Source organism: Tupaia chinensis, unplaced genomic scaffold, assembly GCF_000334495.1.
Source record: "Tupaia chinensis unplaced genomic scaffold, TupChi_1.0 Scaffold000257_1, whole genome shotgun sequence".
Lineage (NCBI taxonomy): Eukaryota > Metazoa > Chordata > Mammalia > Scandentia > Tupaiidae > Tupaia > Tupaia belangeri.
In genome coordinates this window covers 1,490,142-1,512,746 of record NW_006159737.1, presented here as the reverse complement: position 1 = coordinate 1,512,746, position 22,605 = coordinate 1,490,142, and the positions used below count along the sequence as shown (strand labels likewise).

General features: G+C 39.0%; 1 protein-coding gene across 1 annotated transcript; it reads right to left on the bottom strand.

Annotated features, from left to right (window-relative positions):
* Positions 1-19,063: 19,063 nt before the first annotated feature.
* TMEM229A (transmembrane protein 229A) lies at positions 19,064-22,604 on the bottom strand (the record flags this gene model as incomplete). The annotated part of the gene is given in 2 exon segments (XM_014588054.2): positions 19,064-22,163; positions 22,166-22,604. Coding segments are annotated over 2 exon segments (1,023 nt in total), but the record flags the coding sequence as incomplete, so codon positions are not given.
* Between the last annotated feature and the right edge of the window lies 1 nt (position 22,605).

Here is a 22,605-nt window from a genome sequence, read left to right as displayed (position 1 = left end):
GACTTTTTAAAATATTTTATTTCAAGTTCTTTTATACTCAATGAAGACATTTTAGTGCTTTGTTTAAAAGTTTTGTTACACTGGTAGTTTTATAGACTACCAGTAGTTGAGGTCTTAGGTTTAGATCTTTGATCCACTTTGAGTTGATTTTTGTTAATTGTGAGAGATAGGGGTCTAGATTCATCTTTCTGCAGGTGGATACCCAGTTTTTTTGAGCACTATTTGCTAAAGAAGTTTTCCTTTACCCACTGCTGAGAGATTGGATGATACGGATGCATGGAAAATGGTTATGGATACTAGAAACAGTGTGGGAAGGGAGGTGGGAGAAGGGGAAGACTGTTAGGAAAGAAATTAAGAGGAAAAATAGAGACTAGACATTTATTGGACACATAATAGATTATTATCTCTTCATGATAACATATACATTACCTCAACTGGACTGGTGTGAAGTGTATAATATTCATGTTCAGTAAATTCACTTTACAAGCTAAGTGATGTATAATGATTGAATGTATAAAATTTAAAAATAATAAATAAATAGTCTATAAAAAGAAAGTTTTATTCCAAGCAAGCCACAGCTTGAGGTATTGATCTCCACAAAACAGGTTATACCAAAACCTGAAAGTTACATAACTATTTCCCAAACTTAATATGACATATTCTTACCAAAAAAAAAAATTATCATAGATTTCATTTTTATGATGAATATGCTTAAATAATAAGCAAACAAAGGCAGGGACAAAATCATGTGTGTACAGCTATTACATAACTATAAAACTTAAAGAATTTTTTAAAGATTTTTGCCATAGGGTACATATGCTCACATGAGAGACAGAGAGAGGGAAAGTGAGAAATCACCCCAAAGTAGGAATGGCCATGCTGCAATCCCTTCCCTTTCATTCTCCTCCTAGGATTTTGGGCACACATGTAAGCATACCCATTGTGAATTTCAAGCCACCAGGCCTGGGACTCAAACTGTGATTGACCATATGGGAGTCCCACAATTTAACCACCATGTCACCTGCTGACCTCAACACATTTAAATATTAGTATAAAACAAACCATAAAGCAATGCTGTTAATTTAATACACTAGGTGATATTGCTTGGGAACATCAGCTATAGGTATTGGGTCTCACATTGTCTTCTGTCAATCTGTTTTTTTTGCACCTATTCACATAAATGTAGTATTTTCATAATTCCCTAGTATTAATGCCTTTGAAGTGCTTTTATTATTGTTACCTCAGAATTACCAAATCCAGTGAATAATTACAAAAAAATTGTAATGAGGTAGTATTAGATAACTTTAGAAAGCTATTTTTTGTTTCCTTGAAGATAAATTTAGCGTTACACTACTAATTAAATCTACTTTGCTCACCTAGTTCAATGGTTACTGCATTTGGGAATAGAAAAATATTTTTAGTGCTAACGAGGTGAAGTGAGTTGGCGAGTCAATCTGTAGGACAGATGTAGTATCATTCATCTTGGTCCCATTTTCCAGTATTACTTTGATATTGTGAGAAACGTGCTCCATCCAATGCCAAAGAACGGGAGACACAAGGCAAGGGGGAGAGAGACTTTATGGTGGTTTTGCAAGATCAGGTGTCTGATGAGTAGTCACACCCAAATTGGTTATAACAAGTAATTTATTCCCTAGTGTGCAAGTCCTCCCCCAGTTCCTCATTGGCTGAGTACTACAGGGTGTACAATCTTCTAGGATGCTGTTTATTACTCCCTTATTAGGTATTAAGGCACAGGCTCAGGACAAGCCTAAGAAAAAGTCCTGCCAAATGTCCTGAGGAGGGAGAAGAACCAGGAAGTAAAAAAGAGCAAAAAGTTGGTGACCAGTCACCACCCTGAGAAGTCATTTCTCAAGGGCGACTTGTTTGGGGATTGTGTTTGTTCAGGAACTTTTCAGGAATGTGTCCTTTCTGGAGTTTTCACATGTACAAGCTGGTTATGCAAATTTTGTTAAGCTATTCTTAAAAATGAACCACATAAGGCTATATTTTACATTGTGATAATCTCTCCTGCCACTTTTCTTTATGCAATATATTATGGAAACTTGGTTTACATGCTGTATTTCACAGTCACTGGTCTTTTATTTGGCTCAGGCTCAGCAGCAACCAACATAACTAGAACTATCAACAAGGGCAATGATATGGCAATGCAAGACGACAACGAACAGGTGGAAGACTTCATTGCATTGTGAAAATAAAAGGGCAAAAGTTTTTGCAAAGTTATCTTACACATTAGTTGATTCTCAATAATATGTGTGCATAATGGGAGTGAGAATACTATTGGAAGGTAGCAGACCTGCAAAAACTTTTACTTACCATGGAAAGCCACCACATGATTTAACTGTGGCAAGCTGGCTTTTTTTTTTTTTTTTTCTGGAGAGAGAAAGATAACTCTGAAGATAGAGAAATGAAAATCCTTCAGAGAATTATTTAATTAACAAGTTGTAAAAGAGGATAGAGAAATGAATCCAACTAGCACTGGTTGTCATATAATGTCAGCGTCAGAGGAACCCTAGAGCTCAGTGGAGAAAATAGACAAGAGAAGACACGGTGAGTCTATAGTTTTAGCTATCCCTAAAACTATAGCTGTGGCAGAGAAAAGTCAAAATTGAATAGAGAAACCTATCTGGACTTCTAAGAGCTTTCCTAGGAACTATCTGATTTCAAGTCAATTAATTAGGCTGCCTTTGTTCTACTCTAATTTGAGCATAAAGCAAGGGTTGAACAAGCAATAATTGATGCTCTTAGGCATTTAATGAACACTTAGTTAATAGCAGCTATAGTAATTATTTTTCCCTGAGACAAAGAGTACCAAAGTACTGTTTTCATTTCTCCTTCAATGTGGTGACAGTAGAATTTAAAGGTTGGTTTATACAGATGGAATTATTTAGAAACAGGTGTTAAGGAGATAAGATAGGTGACAGTTCCATTACATTTACATTCCTCTTGAAGGCCAAGGAACAGAAAGAAATAAATATGTAATTTAAAAGATGTGATAAGACTCAATTACTGACTGCATATAATATATGCACAAAGAGAAGTCTTTTTTACTCTTACATTTTGTTACTTTTTGGGTACGTTTATAACCTGGCAAAAAGGAGTGTTTCTGTTGTAGAGGCACCAACAATAAGAAGATTAGAGTGACATGTGGCAGAGGCTGAAAGTTGATACACTTAAGGCAGTATTTCCCCAATGGTATTGTTTGAGAGGCCAAAACACACACACAAAATGGAAATAACTCAAGAAATCTGTTTCATACTAAAAAAGATTCAGAAAAATGCATGCCGTATCAAGCTCCAGGAGGCTCACAGTGAGTATTAGCTAATAAAGCAAATGGTAAATTTTATAGCCTAGTAACTTCTTTTTTGAGAGATTTTCACTGTAGGGCGCGTACACTCGCCAGACGGACAGAGAGAGACATAGAGACAGAAAGCGAGAAATCGCCCCCCCACCAGGGATGGCCATGCCGCAATCCCTTCTCCATTCTCCTCTCAGGATCTTGGGCACGCACGCACACGCGCACGGGGTGAGTTTTAAGCCACCGGGTCCGGGATGCGAACCGTGGTTGACTACGTGGGAGTCCAGCGACATAGCCATTACGTTAACTGCTGGTTCCCTAGCCTAGTAACTTCTTGAATGTTTGTTTGAATTAGAATGTCCCAAATTAATTAGATCTGGAACATTTTTATTCTCAAATTCTGATTTAGGAGAGAAGAAGTAACAGGTTTAGAAAGCCTCTGGAACCCAACAGAGGAGGATTAGATAAACTACTTCTTAATTTAGATGTTTTAAAAGTTAAAAACAATCTTATATACAGCACTTGCTCATTTAGGTCCTTAGATGGCAAAACAGTGTCTCCAATAAGGTGAGCTATTCTAAGATATTTAAATATATTCATCTAGGAGTTCTTTTATGAACTAAAATTTAATTTTATTCCTAGTGAACTAAATTAAAATATTTTAATATAAATTAAAGCCCATAAGAAGATCATAGACTTAATTAAAAGTGGCAGACTTTGGGTAGCCTTACTTATAAAATAAATAACTAAGAAAATATTTTCTCAGTTTTTAATTTTCATAAATTATGGTTTTATGGGTGGAATTACGTCTCCCCAAAAGGTGCATTAAAATCCTAACCCCCAGTTCCACAGAATGTGGCCTTATTTGGGAATAGGCTGCTGCAGATGTAAGTAGTTAAGCTGAAGTTATATCAGAGTAGGCTGGATCCTTAACCTAATGTGATTTGTAAGAAGAGGAAAACATGGACACAGAATCTTTTAGTCCAGGCTGCTATAACAACATACCATCAACAAGGTAGCTTATAAACAACAAAAAATTATTTCTCATAGCTCTGGAGGCTGGGAAGGCCCAGGTCAAGAAAGATTGGGTATCTGCTCTGGACCCATTGTCTGGCTCAGAAAGCACTGTCCTGCTTTGTCCTTATACAGTGGAAAGGACAAGCTAGCTCTTTGGGATCTCTCCCTCTCTCTCTCTCTATTTTATTTTAATAAGTAATTTTATTTATTATTATTATTTTTTAATTTGACCACACACACGCACACACACACACACAGAGAGAGAGAGAGAGAGAGAGAAAGCTGCCAGGTCTGGAACTCGAACTGTGGTCAGCCATGTGGGAGTCCAGCCCCTTTACCACCATACCACCACCCGACACCCTGGGGTCTCTTTTATAAAAGCAGTAATCCCAATCATGAGGATTTTTTCCCATCACCTAATCACCTCCCAGAGACCTCACATCCTAATTATATTACTTTGGGAGTTAGAACTTCAACATATAAATTTGGGGGGACACAACATTCATACCATAGCATAAAGAGAAGATGGTCATGTGGCATTGGAGGAGAGATGGAATAAGTGATGCATCTACAAAGCAAGGAACACCGAAGATTGCTGGCAAATGCCAGACGCTGGAAAGAGGTGAGAAAGGATTCTCTCCTGTAGGTTATAGAGGAGCTGGACACTGTTGACATCTTAATTAAAGGCCTCCAGGAAGTGAGATAATCCATTTCTGCTATTTTAATCCACCCACTTGGTTAATATCACCTTAGCAAACTGATTCATGTAGTGGTGTAGAGCTGTGTAACTCAGTATAGTAATCACTAGTCACATATGCCAGTTACATTGTAAATTAGTTAAAATTGGACATAATTTAAAATTTAGCTCCTCAGATGCATAAGCTACCTTTCAGCTCTTAGTCACCACGTGTGGTTAGTAGAGACTGGACAGTGCAGATACAGGGCATTTCTCACTATAGAATGCCCTAGGGCAAGACTGATACAAAGTTGATTTTCAAAGGATGTATCTACTCTTGATAGTTTAGTGAGTGAGCTTATTCAAGAAAGTTTGGTATTGGAAAATAAAATGATTTTAAAGAAAGACCATGTTGAGTAGTTGGCTTTAATCATTGAACATTTCCACTTGGAGACATTTTAGCTATTTGGGAATAGCAGATTGATCCCTAACAGACTTCCTTACCATTAAGGTACCCATATTACCACAAAGATATAACTTGTGTAGTAAAGTGTAAAACTCTGGAATTATTGGGGCCAGCAGATGGAGAAGTGGTTAAGGTGTTGGACACCAACATGGCTGACTGTAACTTGAAAATCACATTATGTGTGTATATCCGTGCCCAAAATTCTGAGAGGAGAATGTACTAGAAGGAATTGCGGCATGGCCATCCCTCCTGTGGAATAATTTCTCAATTTCTCTCTCATCATCTCTCTGGAGAGCACACACTCCCTTTAGCAAAAATCTCTCTAAATAAATAATTAAATCTGGAATTGTTCATCATCATGAAATTCACTTTATTACCAAAATAGAAAGCTTTTGCTTGGACTGTTTTTAGTGGGTTTTGGAAGCTAATGGTTTCTAACACAAAGATAATATGGAGTATATGTCCCTCTGCTGTGTTGTGCTTTAATTGGAAAAGGAACACACTGAACATTTAAACTGCAAATAGCAGTTTCTTAGCAAGCCACCATTCCTTCTGACATCGTGCCTAAATTATCGAATTTGCACTCAGCTTCTAAAATCATATACGATGAGGTAGATTATAAAATATTTTCTTTCATTTGGCTAAGAAAGCAAATAGCATGTTATCTATTTTATGTTCCCAAAGTGAAACATCACAGGGATAAGCATTTTTGGAGTTATTTATAGACCATGTAGAAATACAATCAGGAATTCATGTTTCTAAAATGGAAATAAATATCATATAAATGTAATGGAAATGTGGTTATCCACTTATACTATAACATTCATAATACATTGAAAATGGATTTTTGTATCTTTGAATACTACTGGCCAAACACTTTAAAACACTTCATGAGATTAAGCAAATTGGCTCTGAGAGCAGTTGCCCTCAAAGGCCTCTATCGTAGCTCTCAGAAAAGCCTGGAGACAGTATCTGTTTTCTGAGAGCTACTTTTCTGAGTATAAAGGAGATAGACACAGAAGGAAAAAATTAAAGTGGAGGGAGGCTTACTTAGAAATCTGTGTATATATTCTAAGAAAGGTTAAAATTAGACATGGACAAAATAGAAGTTTTTTGTTCTAAATGAGAATTAAAATCCAATGACTAGTTACATAACATTAGAAGAATAAAAGTAAGACATTTCTTTTTTCCTTTTTTGGATAATACGAGTTTCTAGTGACACAGCTCTGAACTTTCTGGGAGAGAAATAATGTCACCTAAAAGGAATACAGAACTAGAGAGAGTGAAATTCCTGTCCCTTAGTACCTGCATGGTGGATGAAGTCTTAATGGTTTCATCTGTGATCTCTAGAGATAACAACAACAATAGCATCAACAACCATATGGAGTCTTTACAGGAATTAAAAGAGAATAAATACTATAGATTGAATTGCACTCTCCACCCCCCAATTTATGTATTAAAATTCTACTTGTTCATAAAATTAATGAGGAGACAGGGCCTTCACAAAAGTAATAATTATGGTCAAACGAGGTCATAAGGACAGTGTTCTGATCCAAAAAGACTGATGTCTTTATTAGAGGAGACGCCAAAAAGCTCTCTCTTCCCAGTGAAGACTCAGTGAGAAGGTGGCTATCTATAAGCAAGAAAGAGAGCCCTTTCCAGAAGCCAGCCCTGAACTTTGATTTGGGACCTCTAGCCTCCAGAACTGTGAGGAAATAAATTTCAGTTGTTCAAACCACTCAGTCTGGTGTTTTGTTATGGCAGCCCGAGGTCACTAATCTAAGATAGGTTATCAAGATAGCATTCATTGGGAACCAGCAGTTAGCGTAATGGCTATGTCGCTGGATTCCCACGTAGTCGACCATGGTTCGCGTCCCGGACCCAGTGGCTTAAAACTCACGCCAGGTGCGTGTATGTGTGTGCCCAAGATCCCAAGAGGAGAATGGAGGAGAAGGGATTGCGGCGTGACCATCCCCTCTGGGGGGTGATTTCTCGCTTTCTGTCTCTCTGTCTCTCTCTGTCTGTCTGGCGAGCGCACGCGCCCTGTGGTGAAAACCTCTCCAAAAAAAAAGATAGCATTCATGTCAGACTTGCTCATTTTCTTTACTTTTTCTTTTAAACTAACTTTTGCTATAGGGTACATGCACTTGCCAGAGAAAGATGGGATTTTTGGGGGGAAGGAATGAGAAAACATCCCTCAGAGGGGATGACTACACTGCAATCCCTTCTCGTTCATTTTCTTTTAGGGATTTTGGGCGCACACACGTGCCTGGCATGTTTTTCAAACTGCTAGGTCCAGAATTCAAACCACTGAGTTGGCCATGTGGGATCCGACCATTTTAATTAACCACTATGCCACCAACTGGCCCAAATTTTCTCATTGTTCAATCCTAGAACATTTCCAGTGCTTTTCCAAGTACTGGAATACCAAGTACTTAATAAATCTGTGTAGGTGAGTGTGTGTGTGTGTGTGTGTGTGTGTGTGAGAGAGAGAGAGAGAGAGAGAGAGAGAGAGTGAGAGGAACTAGATAGATCTGTGTAGTGTGTGTGTGTGTGTGTGTGTGTGTGTGTGAGAGAGAGAGAGAGAGAGAGAGAGAGAGAGAGAGAGAGGGAGAGAAGAGAGAGAGAGAGGTTTGATAGAATTCCATTATTAAAATTGTAGATCCCAGCCTCCCAGTTAACTAAGATCATATGCATGATTACCACTGTGTCACACCTGACTGGATTGGCCTGATAGTCCAACTCTGACCTCTCATGACGTCTTCCTACTGCTTGTGCCATCCTGATGGAACCAATGAATCTTTGCTGAATGAATGACTGAATAAAACATGCAAGTTAGCAATTGCATATGGATTTACATTTAAATTCTTGTGGAGTAGAGCTGATTGCAGAAGCTTTCTCTGGATTCCTCATCAGACTGCAGGAGATGGGAAGCATATGAATTCAGTGCAGTGCCAGCCCTGGGTCCTTTTCCTTTCTCTCCCCTATGTCCTTTGGACAATTCCTTCTCCTGTTTCCTGTCAGGAGAAGTTGAGATGTTGAGAGAATGAGCTTGGGACCCAGACTGCCAGATCCAAATCTCAGCTCCATCTCTGTAGCCTTGGAAAGACAGGTAATGCTCTGTTTCTCCATGCTAACACATGTAAAGAAGGAGACAAGAATACCTCATCAGTTTTCTGTGAGAATTGAATGAGCGCCTACATGTCATGCTCAAAGACAAACAGTGAACTCTCAGTTCACTGAGACTGAGTCATTATTAGCTATTCCTAATCACACTCTGTGAGACTTTATATCCTCTTCCTTTTGCCTACCTTTGATCTCTATAGTGACACTTTCCCATCAGCCATATATTTGCACAAATATGACACCCATCTTTAACTGCAGGCCAGTCTTTTTTCTCCACGTTTTGGTCAAACTTTCCAAGAAAGCCATCTATGCCATTGTTCCCATCTTCTCAGGATGCAGTCCTCCATGTAATTCAATCCTCCCATCTCTGCCTACAATTTGCTTTCTCAATACCTTGAAATGCAATGGACATTGATTTTGTTCTTATTTTAATTTAAGCTGAATTTGGTGATACTGAAACATGTACTCATCCTCTCTTCTTGCTGTGATCTGAATGTTTGTGTCCCCTCAAACTTCATATGTTGAAATCCCAACCTCCAAGGTGGTGGTATTAGGAGATGGGCCTATGAGAGGTGGAGCCCTCACAAATGGTATAAGTGCCTTTATTAAAGAAATGAGAAGGAGTTTGTTTGTCCCTTCCACCATGAGGACACAATGTGAAGGTGCAATCTATAAATTAGGAAATGGGTACTCTTCCGACACCTAATCTTCTAGCATCTTAATGTTGTACTTCCCAGCATCCAGAACCATGAGAAATAAAATCCTGTTGTTTCTTATACCACCTAGTTTATACTGTTTTTTTTACAATAACCCAAATGGACTAAGAAATTTTCCTGTTAGTGATAACACATTCTCTGGGTCTCTTGCCCATCTGAATACCTGAATGTATATATCATATATCCCTTGCAGGCTTCTTCTTTTGTCCTTCCTTCCTTCCTTCCTTCCTTCCTTCCTTCCTTCCTTCCTTCCTTCCTTCCTCTCTCTCTCTTTCTCTCTTTCTCTCTCTCTTTCTTTCTTTTTCTTTCTCTCTTCCTCTCTTCCTCTCTTTCTTTTCCTTCCTTCCTTCCTTTCTTCCTTCCCTCTTTCCTTCTTCCCTCCTTTCTTTCCTTCCTTTCTTCCTCCCTTCCTTTCTTCTTTCTTTATTTTCTTTTTCTTTCCTTTCTTTCTTTTTTTCTGCTATACTGTGCATGCACTCACAAGAGAAACAGAGACAGTGAGATCAAAAGTGAGAAGTCACCCCCCAGCAGGGATGGCCACATCCCTTCTCTTCTACTCTCCTCCTGAGATTTTGGGCATTGATGCACATATGGCAGATTGAGTTTCAAGTAAGCAGGTCTAGTGCTCGAACGGCAGTTGGCCACGTGGGATTTCAGTGCTTTAACCACCATGCCATCTGCTGGCCTCCTTGCTTTCTTTTAATTTTTTTTTATAATTGCCAGAGACTGCGTGCACTCACATGACATGTGAAGGACATGTGAGAAAGTATCCCAAAGGGACCAAAGCCATGCTGCAATCCTTTTTCCTCCATTTCCATCCATCATGATTTTGTGTGCATGCACACGCACCCACCAGGATATTTTTCAAGCTGCTTAGATTGGGATTTGAAGTGTACGATGTGAGATCTTGTTCCCTATGCATAGGGCTTGACCACTGTGCTACAGAGTCATACAACACAGGCTTCCTCTTTTCACTTACTTTGAAAGTCCTTAAGACTCTGAATGTACATTCACTGATACTGATTTCAGGAGGCCCAGAATGTCATGGTGGGCCTCTAGTCAAGGTAGAAACCAGGCGATCTGTGGGATTTTTAACTCAGGTCCATTTCATTGTGGGTCCATTGTGTTCCTAAACCCTCCTGTGGTTATTTAGAATGTTATTTATAATGTGGTTTTAGAGTGTGTCATTGAAATAGACATACTTAGCAGCTGACAGAATCACCTCATTGGTTCCTAACCTCATGGAGTAAGGGCCATTATGGTGGAAAAGGCCAAATGCAAGTCATTAGAACTGTCATTTCTTAGGAAAAAACAGTGAGCAAAAAGACATACACCATCCCTGGAGGGATTATAGAGATTGGTGAGACCAAGAACTTGAAAGCTTCAGGGGTGGTGGTTCCCACCACATCACCACTCAAAAGAAATTAAAGTATGATTTATTTTGATGCAAAATATTTTTGGAATCCAAGCACAGTTTTTTTTCATAATACAAATTTTCCATGAACTTTTTGAAGAACCCTTGTCTTTGTGTCTCATGTGAATACGCACTGGGACGTGACACCATCAGAGCAGAATTTTAATAATTAAGTGGTGAGGGTGACTTATTCTGTGGACTCCAGTCAGCCTCTTTCCCAAGCTATCCCTGTTGCTGCTCAATGGGTTCCAGAATGAGGTGGCAATGGTGGCAAGGATGGAAGTTATACACGAGCTCAGCAACATAGTTTTCCACTCACTCCGGCTGATCTGGGTATGGCCACTGCTGAGTACCCAATATGGTAACAGCAGAGACCAACACTAAGATTTCAAGATGGCAAAATTCCCCGGTGTGATTAGCCAACTACCTGGCATCAGGTTGATTACACTGGACTGTTTCCATCTTGGAAGGAGCAGCATTTTGTGCTTACTGGAATAAACACTCTGGATATGGACTTGCCTTCCCTGCTTGTGAAACTTCAGCCAAAAGCACCATCTGTGAACTTACAGAATATCTTATCCCCTGTCATGGTATTTCACACAGCATTGCTTCTGAACAAGGAATTCAATTTATAGCAAATAAGTATAGTAATAGACCCATGCTTATGGAATTCACTGATTTTTGTTTCTAATCAAGCATCTAGCTTGATAAAGGGCAGAATGGCCTTTTGAAGACTCAGCACCTGTGAGGTGACAATATCTTGCAGGGATGGGGTAAAGTTCAGAATCATATGAATCATATGGCTATTTTCCCTTAGCCAAGCTATATGGGTCTCCAGGAATTAATGGGAGACCTGGGAGTGGCATCACTGACTATTACCCCTAGTGAACCACTAGCAAAATTTTTACTTCCTGTTCCCATGGCCTTATGTTCTCCTGGCCTAGAATTCTTAGTTCCAAAGGGAAGACTGCTTCTTCCAGGAAATATAACAATGACTTCATTGAACTGGACATTAAGATTGCCATTCAGGGCTATGTCACTGAACTCCCATGTAGCTGACCATAGTTTGAGTCCCGGACCCAGTGGCTTAAACTCATGCCAGGCACATATGAGTGCATGCCCAAGATCCCAAGAGAAGAAAGGAGGAAAAGGGATTGCAGTGTAGCCATTCCCACTGGGGGGTGATTTCTCGCTTGCTGTGTCTCTGTCTCTCTCTGGCTTTCTAGCAAGTGCACGGGCCTTATAGCAAAAACCTCTCCAAAAAAAAAAAAAAAAGTCAACCATGACTATGTTACTAGTTACAGAATGAGGGCATTAATTCTTTTTTTTTTTGCTTTTTTTTTTTTTTCAATTTGGAGAGATTTTCGCTATAGGGCGCATGCGCTTGCCAGACAGACAAAGAGAAACATAGAGACAAAAAGTGAGAAATCACCCCCCAGGGGGATGGTCATGCCGCAATCCCTTCTCCTCCATTCTCCTCTGGGGATCTTGGGCACGCACGCACATGTGCCCGGCATGAGTTTAAGCCACCGGGTCTGGGACTTGAACAGTGGTCGACTACGTGGGAGTCCAGTGACATAGCCATTATGCTAACTGCTGGTCCCAGAAAAAACGTCTTAAAGTGTAATTAGATTCCATTGCCTATGAATTTAAATATCTATAAATGTAGCTCCTCTCCCTTAAAGACCTAATTTACCTTTATGTCTGGGGAAGGAAGCTACTGAACAGAGGAAGGAAGACTATGTGAAGTTAAACAATTCCTACTGTAAATAAACATCCCATTGAAACCACATGTTGCCATTTGGCAACATTCTGAATTCCTACTTCCTTGAGTTATGCATGACATAAAAGTTCATATCGATTCATCAGCAAAAATTTTCTTGAGCAGCTACGCTCGGCTAGGTATTGAGAAAACAAAGAATAACATTGCCTACTCCCAGGAGAGGTGAGCAGGAAAACTGTAGAAACAAAAGAAAGAAGAGTGAATTCAATGATAACTTTTCAGTTCTTTTTTTTTTTTTTTTGGAGAGGTTTTTGCTGTAAGGTGTGTGCTCTCGCCAAACAGAGAGAGACAGAGAGACAGAAAGTGAGAAATCCCCCCCCCCCAGGGGGGATAGCCACACCGCAATCCCTTTTCCTCCCTTCTCCTCTTGAGATCTTGGGCACGCACGCACACACACCTGGCATGAGTTTTAAGCCACTGGATCCGAGACTTGAACCACAGTTGACTACATGGGAGTCCAGCGACATAGCCATTACTCTAACTGCTGGTCCTAATAAATTTTCAGTTCTTTACTTGCTTTGATTTCTCTCCCATTTCCTTTCACTTTCAGGTCCTAGACATGGAGCACAGGCATAACAAGATCCATAATCATTATAACTATATGAATGTGCAAGTGCATGAAGAGGACAGCTTGGGTTTATAGTAGTTCTAAGGAAAGAGACCTCAGTATTGGGTCATTGGAAAACTCACAACATAGTTTTCTATGCAAAAATGTGTCATGACTTTTCTGAAGACTCAATATTTAGATAAATGAAAATTCATTAAAAACAATAATGTAACTGAGATGCAACAAAGCTAGCCTTCTATTATATTATTTCATATTTGCATAAAGTGTCTAGATCAAGAAAGGTAATAGTTTTATCATTAAATACTTTGTTATATATTGCTGAATGATTTTTTTTTTTTTGAGAGGTGTTTTTTTTTTTTTCCACTATAGGGTGCGTGCACTCGCCAGACAGACAGAGAGAGACATAGAGACAGAAAGCGAGAAATCACACCCCAGGGGGGATGGTCACGCCGCAATCCCTTCTCCTCCATTCTCCTCCCGGGATCTTGGGCACGCACGCACACGCGCCCGGCGTGAGTTTTAAGCCACCGGGTCCGGGACGCAAACCGCGGTCGACTACGTGGGAGTCCAGCGACATAGCCATTACGCTAACTGCTGGTTCCCTATTGCTGAATGATTTTAAGATATTTATCTTGGAGTGAGACAGTTAAGATGTACTTGGAAATGTTCTTCAAACTTTTTGTCCTTGGTTTGTTTTGTCTATGTATGGAAAATCTGAAAAAAAAAAGAGTGAAAATTAGAGATGTGATCTTATTGTTAGAAACTTTCTAGCAACCTGAGCTATAGAACAAAGAAATGTGTGATGATGGGGAGAGCTGAATAAGTTCAGTGCTCTATCAGTGGAAGTGGTCAAGAAGAGGGAGGACGGTCCAGATGGAATTACTTTATTGGCTGGCAGTTGACCAGAAGACCTTTAGTTTTCTCCTCAAACTCTAAAGTTCTGTGATTTTAATATTTAATAAGTTGTAGTCTGCTTTTATATGCTTTGGGTAGACATTTCAATGATACTACTATTAAAACTTTTATGGTATGTTGGATAACATTGTTGCACACACGCACAAAAATAAACCCCAAAATTTTGTTGAGTTGTATGAGGCACACATTTGATATTCACACAGTGAATGTTTTACGAATGTAAAAGTTTCTTTGGAATGCAAATCTTGCATGCTATAAAGACTTAGAATAACACATTTTTAAATTATTTTAGTCATAAACACACACACACACACACACACACACACACACATCAGGGAGCCAGCAGGTGGTGTGGTAGTTAAGGTGCTGTTTCCCACATCGCCAACTCTGCAGGTTAAATCCTGGACCAGTAGTTTAAAAAAAAAAAATGCCAGGTACATTTGTGTGTATGCCTAGAATCCCTAAAGGAGGATGGAGGAAAAGGGTCTGTAGCATGGCCATCCTCTGGGGTGATTTCTAGCTTTCCCTCACTCTGACTCTTTCCAGCAAGTGCATGTGCCCTATGGCAAAAATCTAAAAACAAACAAATGATAGCAATAAAAAAAAAACATACATCAATATCTAAGGCTTTTGAATGTTATCCTTTTTATCTTTTTTTTTTCAGTTTTTACCTCTCTTGTTTCTGTTTCATTTTATTTGCCGGAAGTATCATCTTTATGAATAAGTACAATGATAAATTTCATTAAACTCTAGCTCTCAAGTCCTTGAAATCTGAGTGCATAGTCTCTCATACTCCAAGGAGCTCCTGTATTTATTTTTTCTTCCTGTGCATTCATCACTTCTAATAAAAGAGTAAGACTAAAATAGTTCTTCAGGAATGTATGGGAACATATTTAATTTAGTTTTGTTCCCAAAAGTTAGTGGACAATAACTTCAGAACAGTATGATATAAACTTCCTGCATGTTTTTCTCAATATTAATTTCTCCCAATAATGATTTTTTTCTTTTTAATTTATATTCCCTTTTATTTTTGATATAGTGTGTGTGCATATGACATAGAGGAGCATCCTCCACAGGGTCTGGTCATGCTATGATCCCCTTCGTCCATCCTGCAGCCTGCTGGATTCTGAGCACTCTTGCATAGGTTGGGTGTGTCTCAGGCTGATTAGGCTAGGGATAGTCAACATATGGGAATCACCTTCTCTTGAGTACCACATTACATGTGCCCTAGAGCCAACCCCAACTTTACAAATATTCAGTGTTCTGAATCTGAGATCCTGTAAGACTACTTTTATTTTCATCATAGATAATAATTATATAGTAATGAAATACTTTGTGTAAGAATACAAATGTCTGTTGGAATTTTATCAAAAGCAGAGCTAATTTTTTCCTTAACAATGGTTAAGGACACACTTTTTGGATGGATGTGTTGATTCACACTATCTTTCACCCTTCCGTGGTTAGCTACTTGTCTCTGTGATACCTATGACCTCTCAATTCCCTTCTTGGTGCAATTGTTTGAGTCCGCCAGGGAGAAGATACCAGGAAACACCACCAGGTAAATCATCTGTGGGTTGACTGAGCAGCTAGGTGAAGGCTTTTTCTAATGGCTGACACACTAATGACTCAAGGAGGGCTCCTACTCTTTAATGCTCTACCCTGTACCTAACACCAATGTGTTTTTATTTTCTGAAGTAATTACAATCACTCTCAAAGTTTTGCTGCTTAGACTGGGTCAATGAAGCTTTGTTTGAAAAGATATGAAAGGCCACAATTATAAACAAAAAGGAATGAAACATTGTACTTTTTTTTAATAAAGAAAAAAATTTTTCCAAAGAAATACTGTATCGTGATAAACAAGCAGGACAAACAGCATCTATTAACTCCTGAAAGTGATGGAGCTTTCTGCTGATAGATGGTGGAGTTAATCAACTCAGCTTCTAGCAGCTTACCCCCATTTAGTCAATGCCTGAAATACACAGTACCCTCTTGAATTGCCCAAGCTGAGCTGACAACCATGAAAGGATGTAAATTATCGCCTTGGGTGGAGTGCTGGATGTTATTAACCTTCATGGTTTCTTTCCACCCTTAATTCTCCTTAATCATAGTAAAGGCATATTTTTTCTAGCTGGAAAAGTTGGTTCCCATGACTTTGCCATTCTAATAGAATTGTTAGGAGGGAAGCCTTTCTATTTGCCCATGATAATTCCTTTCTTTCTCAGCTGTTATTCATTTTTTTTTAAAGATAATTTTAAAATTAAAACAATTCTTTAGCCCCAAATTTTCTGTGTATGCATCATAGGTTCATTTACATGTTGGTCTGCTAGTAGTGACTGAAAATATCACCTGCGATGGCTTGTGATCTTAGGGTTAGAAATGAGAATAAGGCCAATTCTAATGAATAGAGGTCCACACAGACAATTGCTAGTTTTGTTAGTTTTCTGGTACCAAGGCTAAGAAGAGGAAAAAAGAAAAGAAGACAAAACAAAACAGAAAACAAACAGCAACAAAACAGAACCATATTTTACTGTCTTTTACTGTAGCCTAAGCTGAGCTAAGTGCGAGTGGGGATTGTGTCTTGTCCCCTTACTTTCTTCAGTAAACTTAGTTCCATTAAGCACTGATGGAGACAGAATGTTTAAAATTACTTTAAGTGGTGCGACCAACAGATGGAGTATGGTTATGTCTCTGGACTCCCACATAGTTAACTGCAGTTCAAGTCCTAGACCCAACAGCTTAAAACTCATGCTGGGCACATGTGCATGCATGTCCAAGATCCTGAGACGAGAATGGAGAAGGGATTGCGGTGGGGCCATCCCTCCTGGAAGATGATTTCTCGTTTTCTTTTTCTCTGCCTCTCTAGCAAGTGGCACGTACCTTATAGCAAAAATCTCTCTAAAAAATTAATTTAAGTGGTAAATTTAATGCTTTTTAATATAAATAGAATTGATTTTATGAAAGTGCTTTCAGATACTACAATACCATTACTTATTTATCACTCTAACTCTATATTGGCAGTATAACTTCTTTTCCAAGTAATTGGAACTTGTGTTCTGAAAATAGAAAAGAAAAACCAAAGCAGTTTACTAACATTCTTCACTATCTTTCTTAAACATAAGGACCAGATCCATCATGCCAAGAAAGATTATTTCCAACAGTAGAAATTATTTTTTTTTAAGGGATAGTATTATCCAAGTACAGATGTTTCTTAAACAATTAAAGGTAGCACAATGAAGCACCAGAAGAAAAATATTTCTCTAACTTGTGTTTTGCTAAGTTGAAGTATGAAGTGCCAAATATTTATAATAAAATATTCATAGTTAATATTGAAGTAAATAATCAACCAATTGAAGTCCTTGTATGAGATAAGAACTTCTACATCTGTTGTTAGCATGAAAATCTCAAAAGGCTATCTTCCTCTTTAGATTCAGAGTCCAAGTAGCATTGATTTTAAATTTAAAGCACTTCTTCCTTTTTTAAAAAACAAAAACAAAACCCTTTTGTTAAAGGTACACATATGAGAGAGAAAGAGAGAGAGAGAGTGAGAGAGAGAGAAAGTGAGGAAGCACTCCCTGTGCAGAATGGTCATGCAACAATCGCTTCTCTGTTTCTATCTTCTTTCAGGGTTTTGGGCACACATGCACACATGCCGGGGTGTATTTCTCAGGCTGCCATGTCTGGGACTTGAACTGTGCAGTTGGCCATGTGGAATCTAGTCATCTTTACCACCATACAACCAGCTGACTCCTAAGCACTTCTAATAAAAAATTTCAACAGTGTATAAGTTAAACATAGGAAGACATTACTATTGTTATTTTTTTTCCTCATATTTTTCTGTAAAGAACTTTAAGGCTCAGGTATTTAATAGAACCCAGAATAAACGTCTCTGTAAAAAACAAATTTAAATTTCTGACCATGTGACTTTTACAGTGAGTCTCGTTCTGAGTACTATATTAAATGTATAGCAATAGTTATATATCTTTTCCCTAAATTATCATATGGGGAATCTTATATTTTGATGTATCATGTTTATATTTTTATACTCAGAATTATCTGACTTCAAAGGAGAAACTCCATTTTTGAGCACCATTTGAATATAAAAATGTATCATCTGGGGATTAGAACGAAGATGATTGTCAGTTATGCATCCTGCTATGAGATCCCTTGTTAGTTTTACCAAGGAATTAAAAGACGACACGAAAGAATAATTCTGCTACTAGTGTCTGGGCTTTGTACAACTACCCTTGCACCTGTAATAGTGGAAAAGAAGAGAAATACAGATTGTAAAGTGGAATCCGTAGAAGATCCAAAATCCCTGCTATCGGGAGACTGAGGCATGACTGTGTGATTAAGTACAGAACCTGAAATCCAGATTACTAGGAGTCAAATCCAAATGCTCAATGGCTGTGTGTTCTAAGGCCTATCTCAGCCTATCTGAACTTCAATTTCACTGTCTTTATCTGTGAAAAGAAGTTTTTTAGAGGTTTAGATAAATATACGTACACACATAAATACACATGTACTTAACATATATACAAGATATATGCATATAAGATACATATGAATATATAAAACTAATTTTATACATACACACACACACCATAGAGCAGTTCCTGGATGGTGGTGTTCGTTAAATATTAACAATCATTATATTACCTTATAATTTCTATACTTGTTACCAATGAGTAACTAGACTAAATAATCTGATGGTTCCTTCTTTTCTCTCTCTTTTTTTTAAGGTTCAAAAGTTGCAGCAAAATGCCACTTTTAAGAAGTAAACACAGAATGAGAAGTCTTAACGCAAGGTGCTAAGTTTAAGAGATAGGATAAAACTCAGATCGACTTTGTACTTGATACTTACACTAAGTGACAAAACCAAAAGTGTCTCTTTTCTCTTTTCTTTTGAATTTACATTTGATGTTTTCTTTTTTTTTGTCTTTGAAATTTGAATTGGAAAATGTTCATTCTTATAGGTCTAGATGTTAGTATTTTTTGCATTAATTTTGCCTAATTCAGATGTTGAACTTTTTTTTTAATTATAAATATACACATCTTTTCAGCTTTGGAAGGAAATTTCTTTTCTTTTTCTGTTGTAAAATTGGTTTAATTGAGATGAGTGCAAATAAACATGTACTTATTTAATGAAAATAAAAGTTATTGTCGCCCTCCTCCCCCCAACACACAAACACACACTCACAAGATAGGGTAGTCACTTCCTAAATACATAAGAACTATAGCTCTTTGTAAAACTGGCCGAGGGACAGTTAATGGGCTCTTGTTTTAGAAATAATGAATTGATATTCCAGAAACAAGACTGATGACAGCCCTCACAACTGCCTCACACAGCCTATTACTAAAATAGCTTGTAAATAAATATAATAAGTAAATGAATATAATAAGTAAAACAGCTTGCAAATAAGTATAATCTAATAAAATCAAAACATTAGGACGTGAGCTTCATCAGGACAGAGATTTTTGTGTGTGTCAGGTTCACTCCTGTATCCAGAGTCCAGGCAATTGCCTGGCAAATAGTGGAGGTTCAATACTATTTCTTGAATGAGTTGAATGAATAGAAACCTTGACCTTTCATTTAAATAGGAATAACAATAAAAACAAAACAAAGAAGCCTACTTTCTGTCTGCCTGCCATATTTCTGGCCCTGAGGATGCTGATACGCAGGTAGGCAGCTGTATGAAGACATGTGAAGGGTCTATGTGCAGACAAATGCTTCACAAGTATTTCAGAAGTCAGGGATTCAGTTATGGTTTCACAGGATCATGTGATGTGAAGCATTGTCATACTTAACTCAGATTCATATGTGTGTGTCGTGTCTGAATGACAATCTTGTCTGGCGTCTGCCTAACTTTAGTGTTTATACTTACACATTTTTTTCCCCGGGGTTTTCAGAAACTTTTGACCTGTGACCAACAGTTATGAAGAACAATGTTTCTAAGTGAAACTCTGCAAATGTTTAACATTTCCACTGAGCTTTGACTGGCTAAAATAATACATTTGACCTGATTCATTTCATAAGTGGAGTTAATTATACAGTAGTAGTTATAATTTAGTGCACAACTTCAGATAGTGGATCAAAATACACTAACATTTTTAGAACTATGGCTGGCTTGATCAAATTAAATACATATTATCTTCTACTTTCATAGCAACCATTTTTGAAAACAGCAGAATGTCCCTCTTTACAGCATAGACAACCTGATGATTTGAATAGGAAACTACTCATTTATACACACTGTAAGCATTCCTAATTATCTTTGTAATGAAAACTGAGAAAGTATTAGTCATTCTTGGCTAAGCCACAGTCTACTCCTTTTTCTAAATATAATAAACAGCAAGTGACACCAAAGTTCATTATTAATTAATTAGACATGATTTCTTAAAATATTTTATATCATCTCATTTAACTTGGAGCTTTCAGACATTAATAATGAGTCACCCAAAAGCTGTTATTGATTTATAACACACATTACCACATCAAGCCTGATCCAAGAACTCTGGATCCAGAAAGAAAAAAAGAGAAAGGCTTGCAAGTGAGCCATGGCAGAAAAACGCTGAAAACACAAATCTGTATTCACAGAGAGCAATTAGGCTTAATGTAATCAGAGCAAACTTTCAGGTTCATTTTATCCCGAGGTACTGTTGCTACTCTTGAAGCTCCATGTAGAAAGAGGTCCTTGGGATTAGAATACTATAGAAGGCAGAGTAATTTCAGTTGGCCTCAGACATTGCTAATACTATTAAAGGTGGTGTGTAATTTCAGTTGGCCTTGGACATTGGTAAACATTTCACATTATTGCGCATTAACAAAAATGTACAGCCATAGATAACACAAGATGTGATCAACAGTAACCCACTTAGTGTTTAAGGCTAACCAACATAGGAAAGCAATCCTTTCCAAGATGGAGATCAAATATCTTAACACAGTGTCACTTGTCTGAGTTGCTAGAAAAGACTTCTTAATTAAAAATCCATTCATAGAATATATGTTCACATTCGTCTGCTTCTTTTCACTTGTGTGCTAGACGGAGGCACTTTAAGAGATATTAACTCTGGTTTCAGGAGTAAAAGACATTGAGTTTCAGCAGTCATTGGTAAATGGGGCAAGGAATTAAAATGAATTTGGGTTAAAAAATGTAAATAAATGATTAGACCAAAAAGTTGCCAAATCTGGTAGAAAAAAATCACTGGTGTCTGATTTGAAGAACTTATTTAAAAATAAAAAATTAGTAGCTATCACTTACCTACTCCTTGGGTAAGTGAACACTACAGCTTTCTGATGTTAAGGTTTTGCTGTTTGGGCTTGTAAAGATTGAAAAAATAGTTACTAGGGAAGTATTTCAAACAGTTCGAATGATATGGCAAAGTATTGTATTATGTATACATTTCAAATAGTCAGAAAAACTAAAACTTGAGTAAAATATGTTGGGAGAATTTAGTAAAGGTATAAAAATTAAAAGACTAAAAAACCACACTCCATTTTAAATGTGTAAAAATAAATCACATTCGTCGTAGGAATCCAGTAACTATTTCTTTTGTTTCTTCTTTCTTTTTAAAGTATTTGGTCTCAGTTACTTGGTACGTACTGCACCTGCCACAGCACGTTGGAAAGCAGGTCCTGGTACACGCTAAGGAAAATCCAACCTGGCAAGTACATCAGGGTGATGAGGCCCATGAAATTGAGCGGGTAGTGGGAATAGTCCCAGGAACAAGCCCCGCAGGCGCGCAGTCCCAGGCCCCAGGACAACTCCCAGACATAGATGAAGACCACGTAGATGGGTACCCGCCTCCAGGTTCCCCAACCGCGGCTGTAGTGGAGGTGGAAGTAGAGCTTTTCCACCACGAAACCCCACCTGCCATACATAAAGAAGGACCAGAGGGACGTGTGGCCGCTGGTGGCCCCGTTTCCCTGCCCCAGCAAGTTAAAGAAGAAGGTGAAGAATATCTCATCCAAAAAGCCGTGCATTCCGAAGAAAAGAAAGCGGAGGAGGTCAGGCAGCTGGTGGCTGGGGGCACCCCCAGCGCCTCTGGACCCGCGGGGGCGGCGACGTCGAGTGCCAGTTGCAGCAGGGGTCCGAGCTCCGGGTGGGGCGGGGAGTGCGCCCCTCCGCTGCAGCAGCTGCTGGTGGCGGTGGCGGTTGCTGCGCTCCCCTGCCGCGGGTACTGCAAGCTCAGGAAGCGCTTCAAGAACACTTGGCAGTGGTAGAGCGCCAGCACGTACTGCAGCGCCAGGTCCAGCGCCCCCGGCGCCGCCGCGCCCCCCGGCCCGCTGCCGAGGCTGAGCTGCAGTGCTTGGCCGGCTAGGGCCTGCAGCCCCACGTGGGCCGAGGGATAGAGGAGGAAATTGAAGACGAAGGCGCTGGGGCAGCGCCGCCGCTGCAGGTAGACCTTCTCCAGGGCGAAGTGGGTGAGCGAGTGCAGGAGGCAGCGGTAGGGCGAGGAGAAGCCCAGCATCCGGAGGTCCGGGCTGTGAGCGAAGCGCCGCGCCGAGGACACCAGCACGTCCAGGGTGATCCCGTGCATCCCGTAGAAGTAGAGGCGCATCCAGGCGGGCAGTACGGAGCCCTCGGTCGGCGCTTCAGCAGTGGACAGC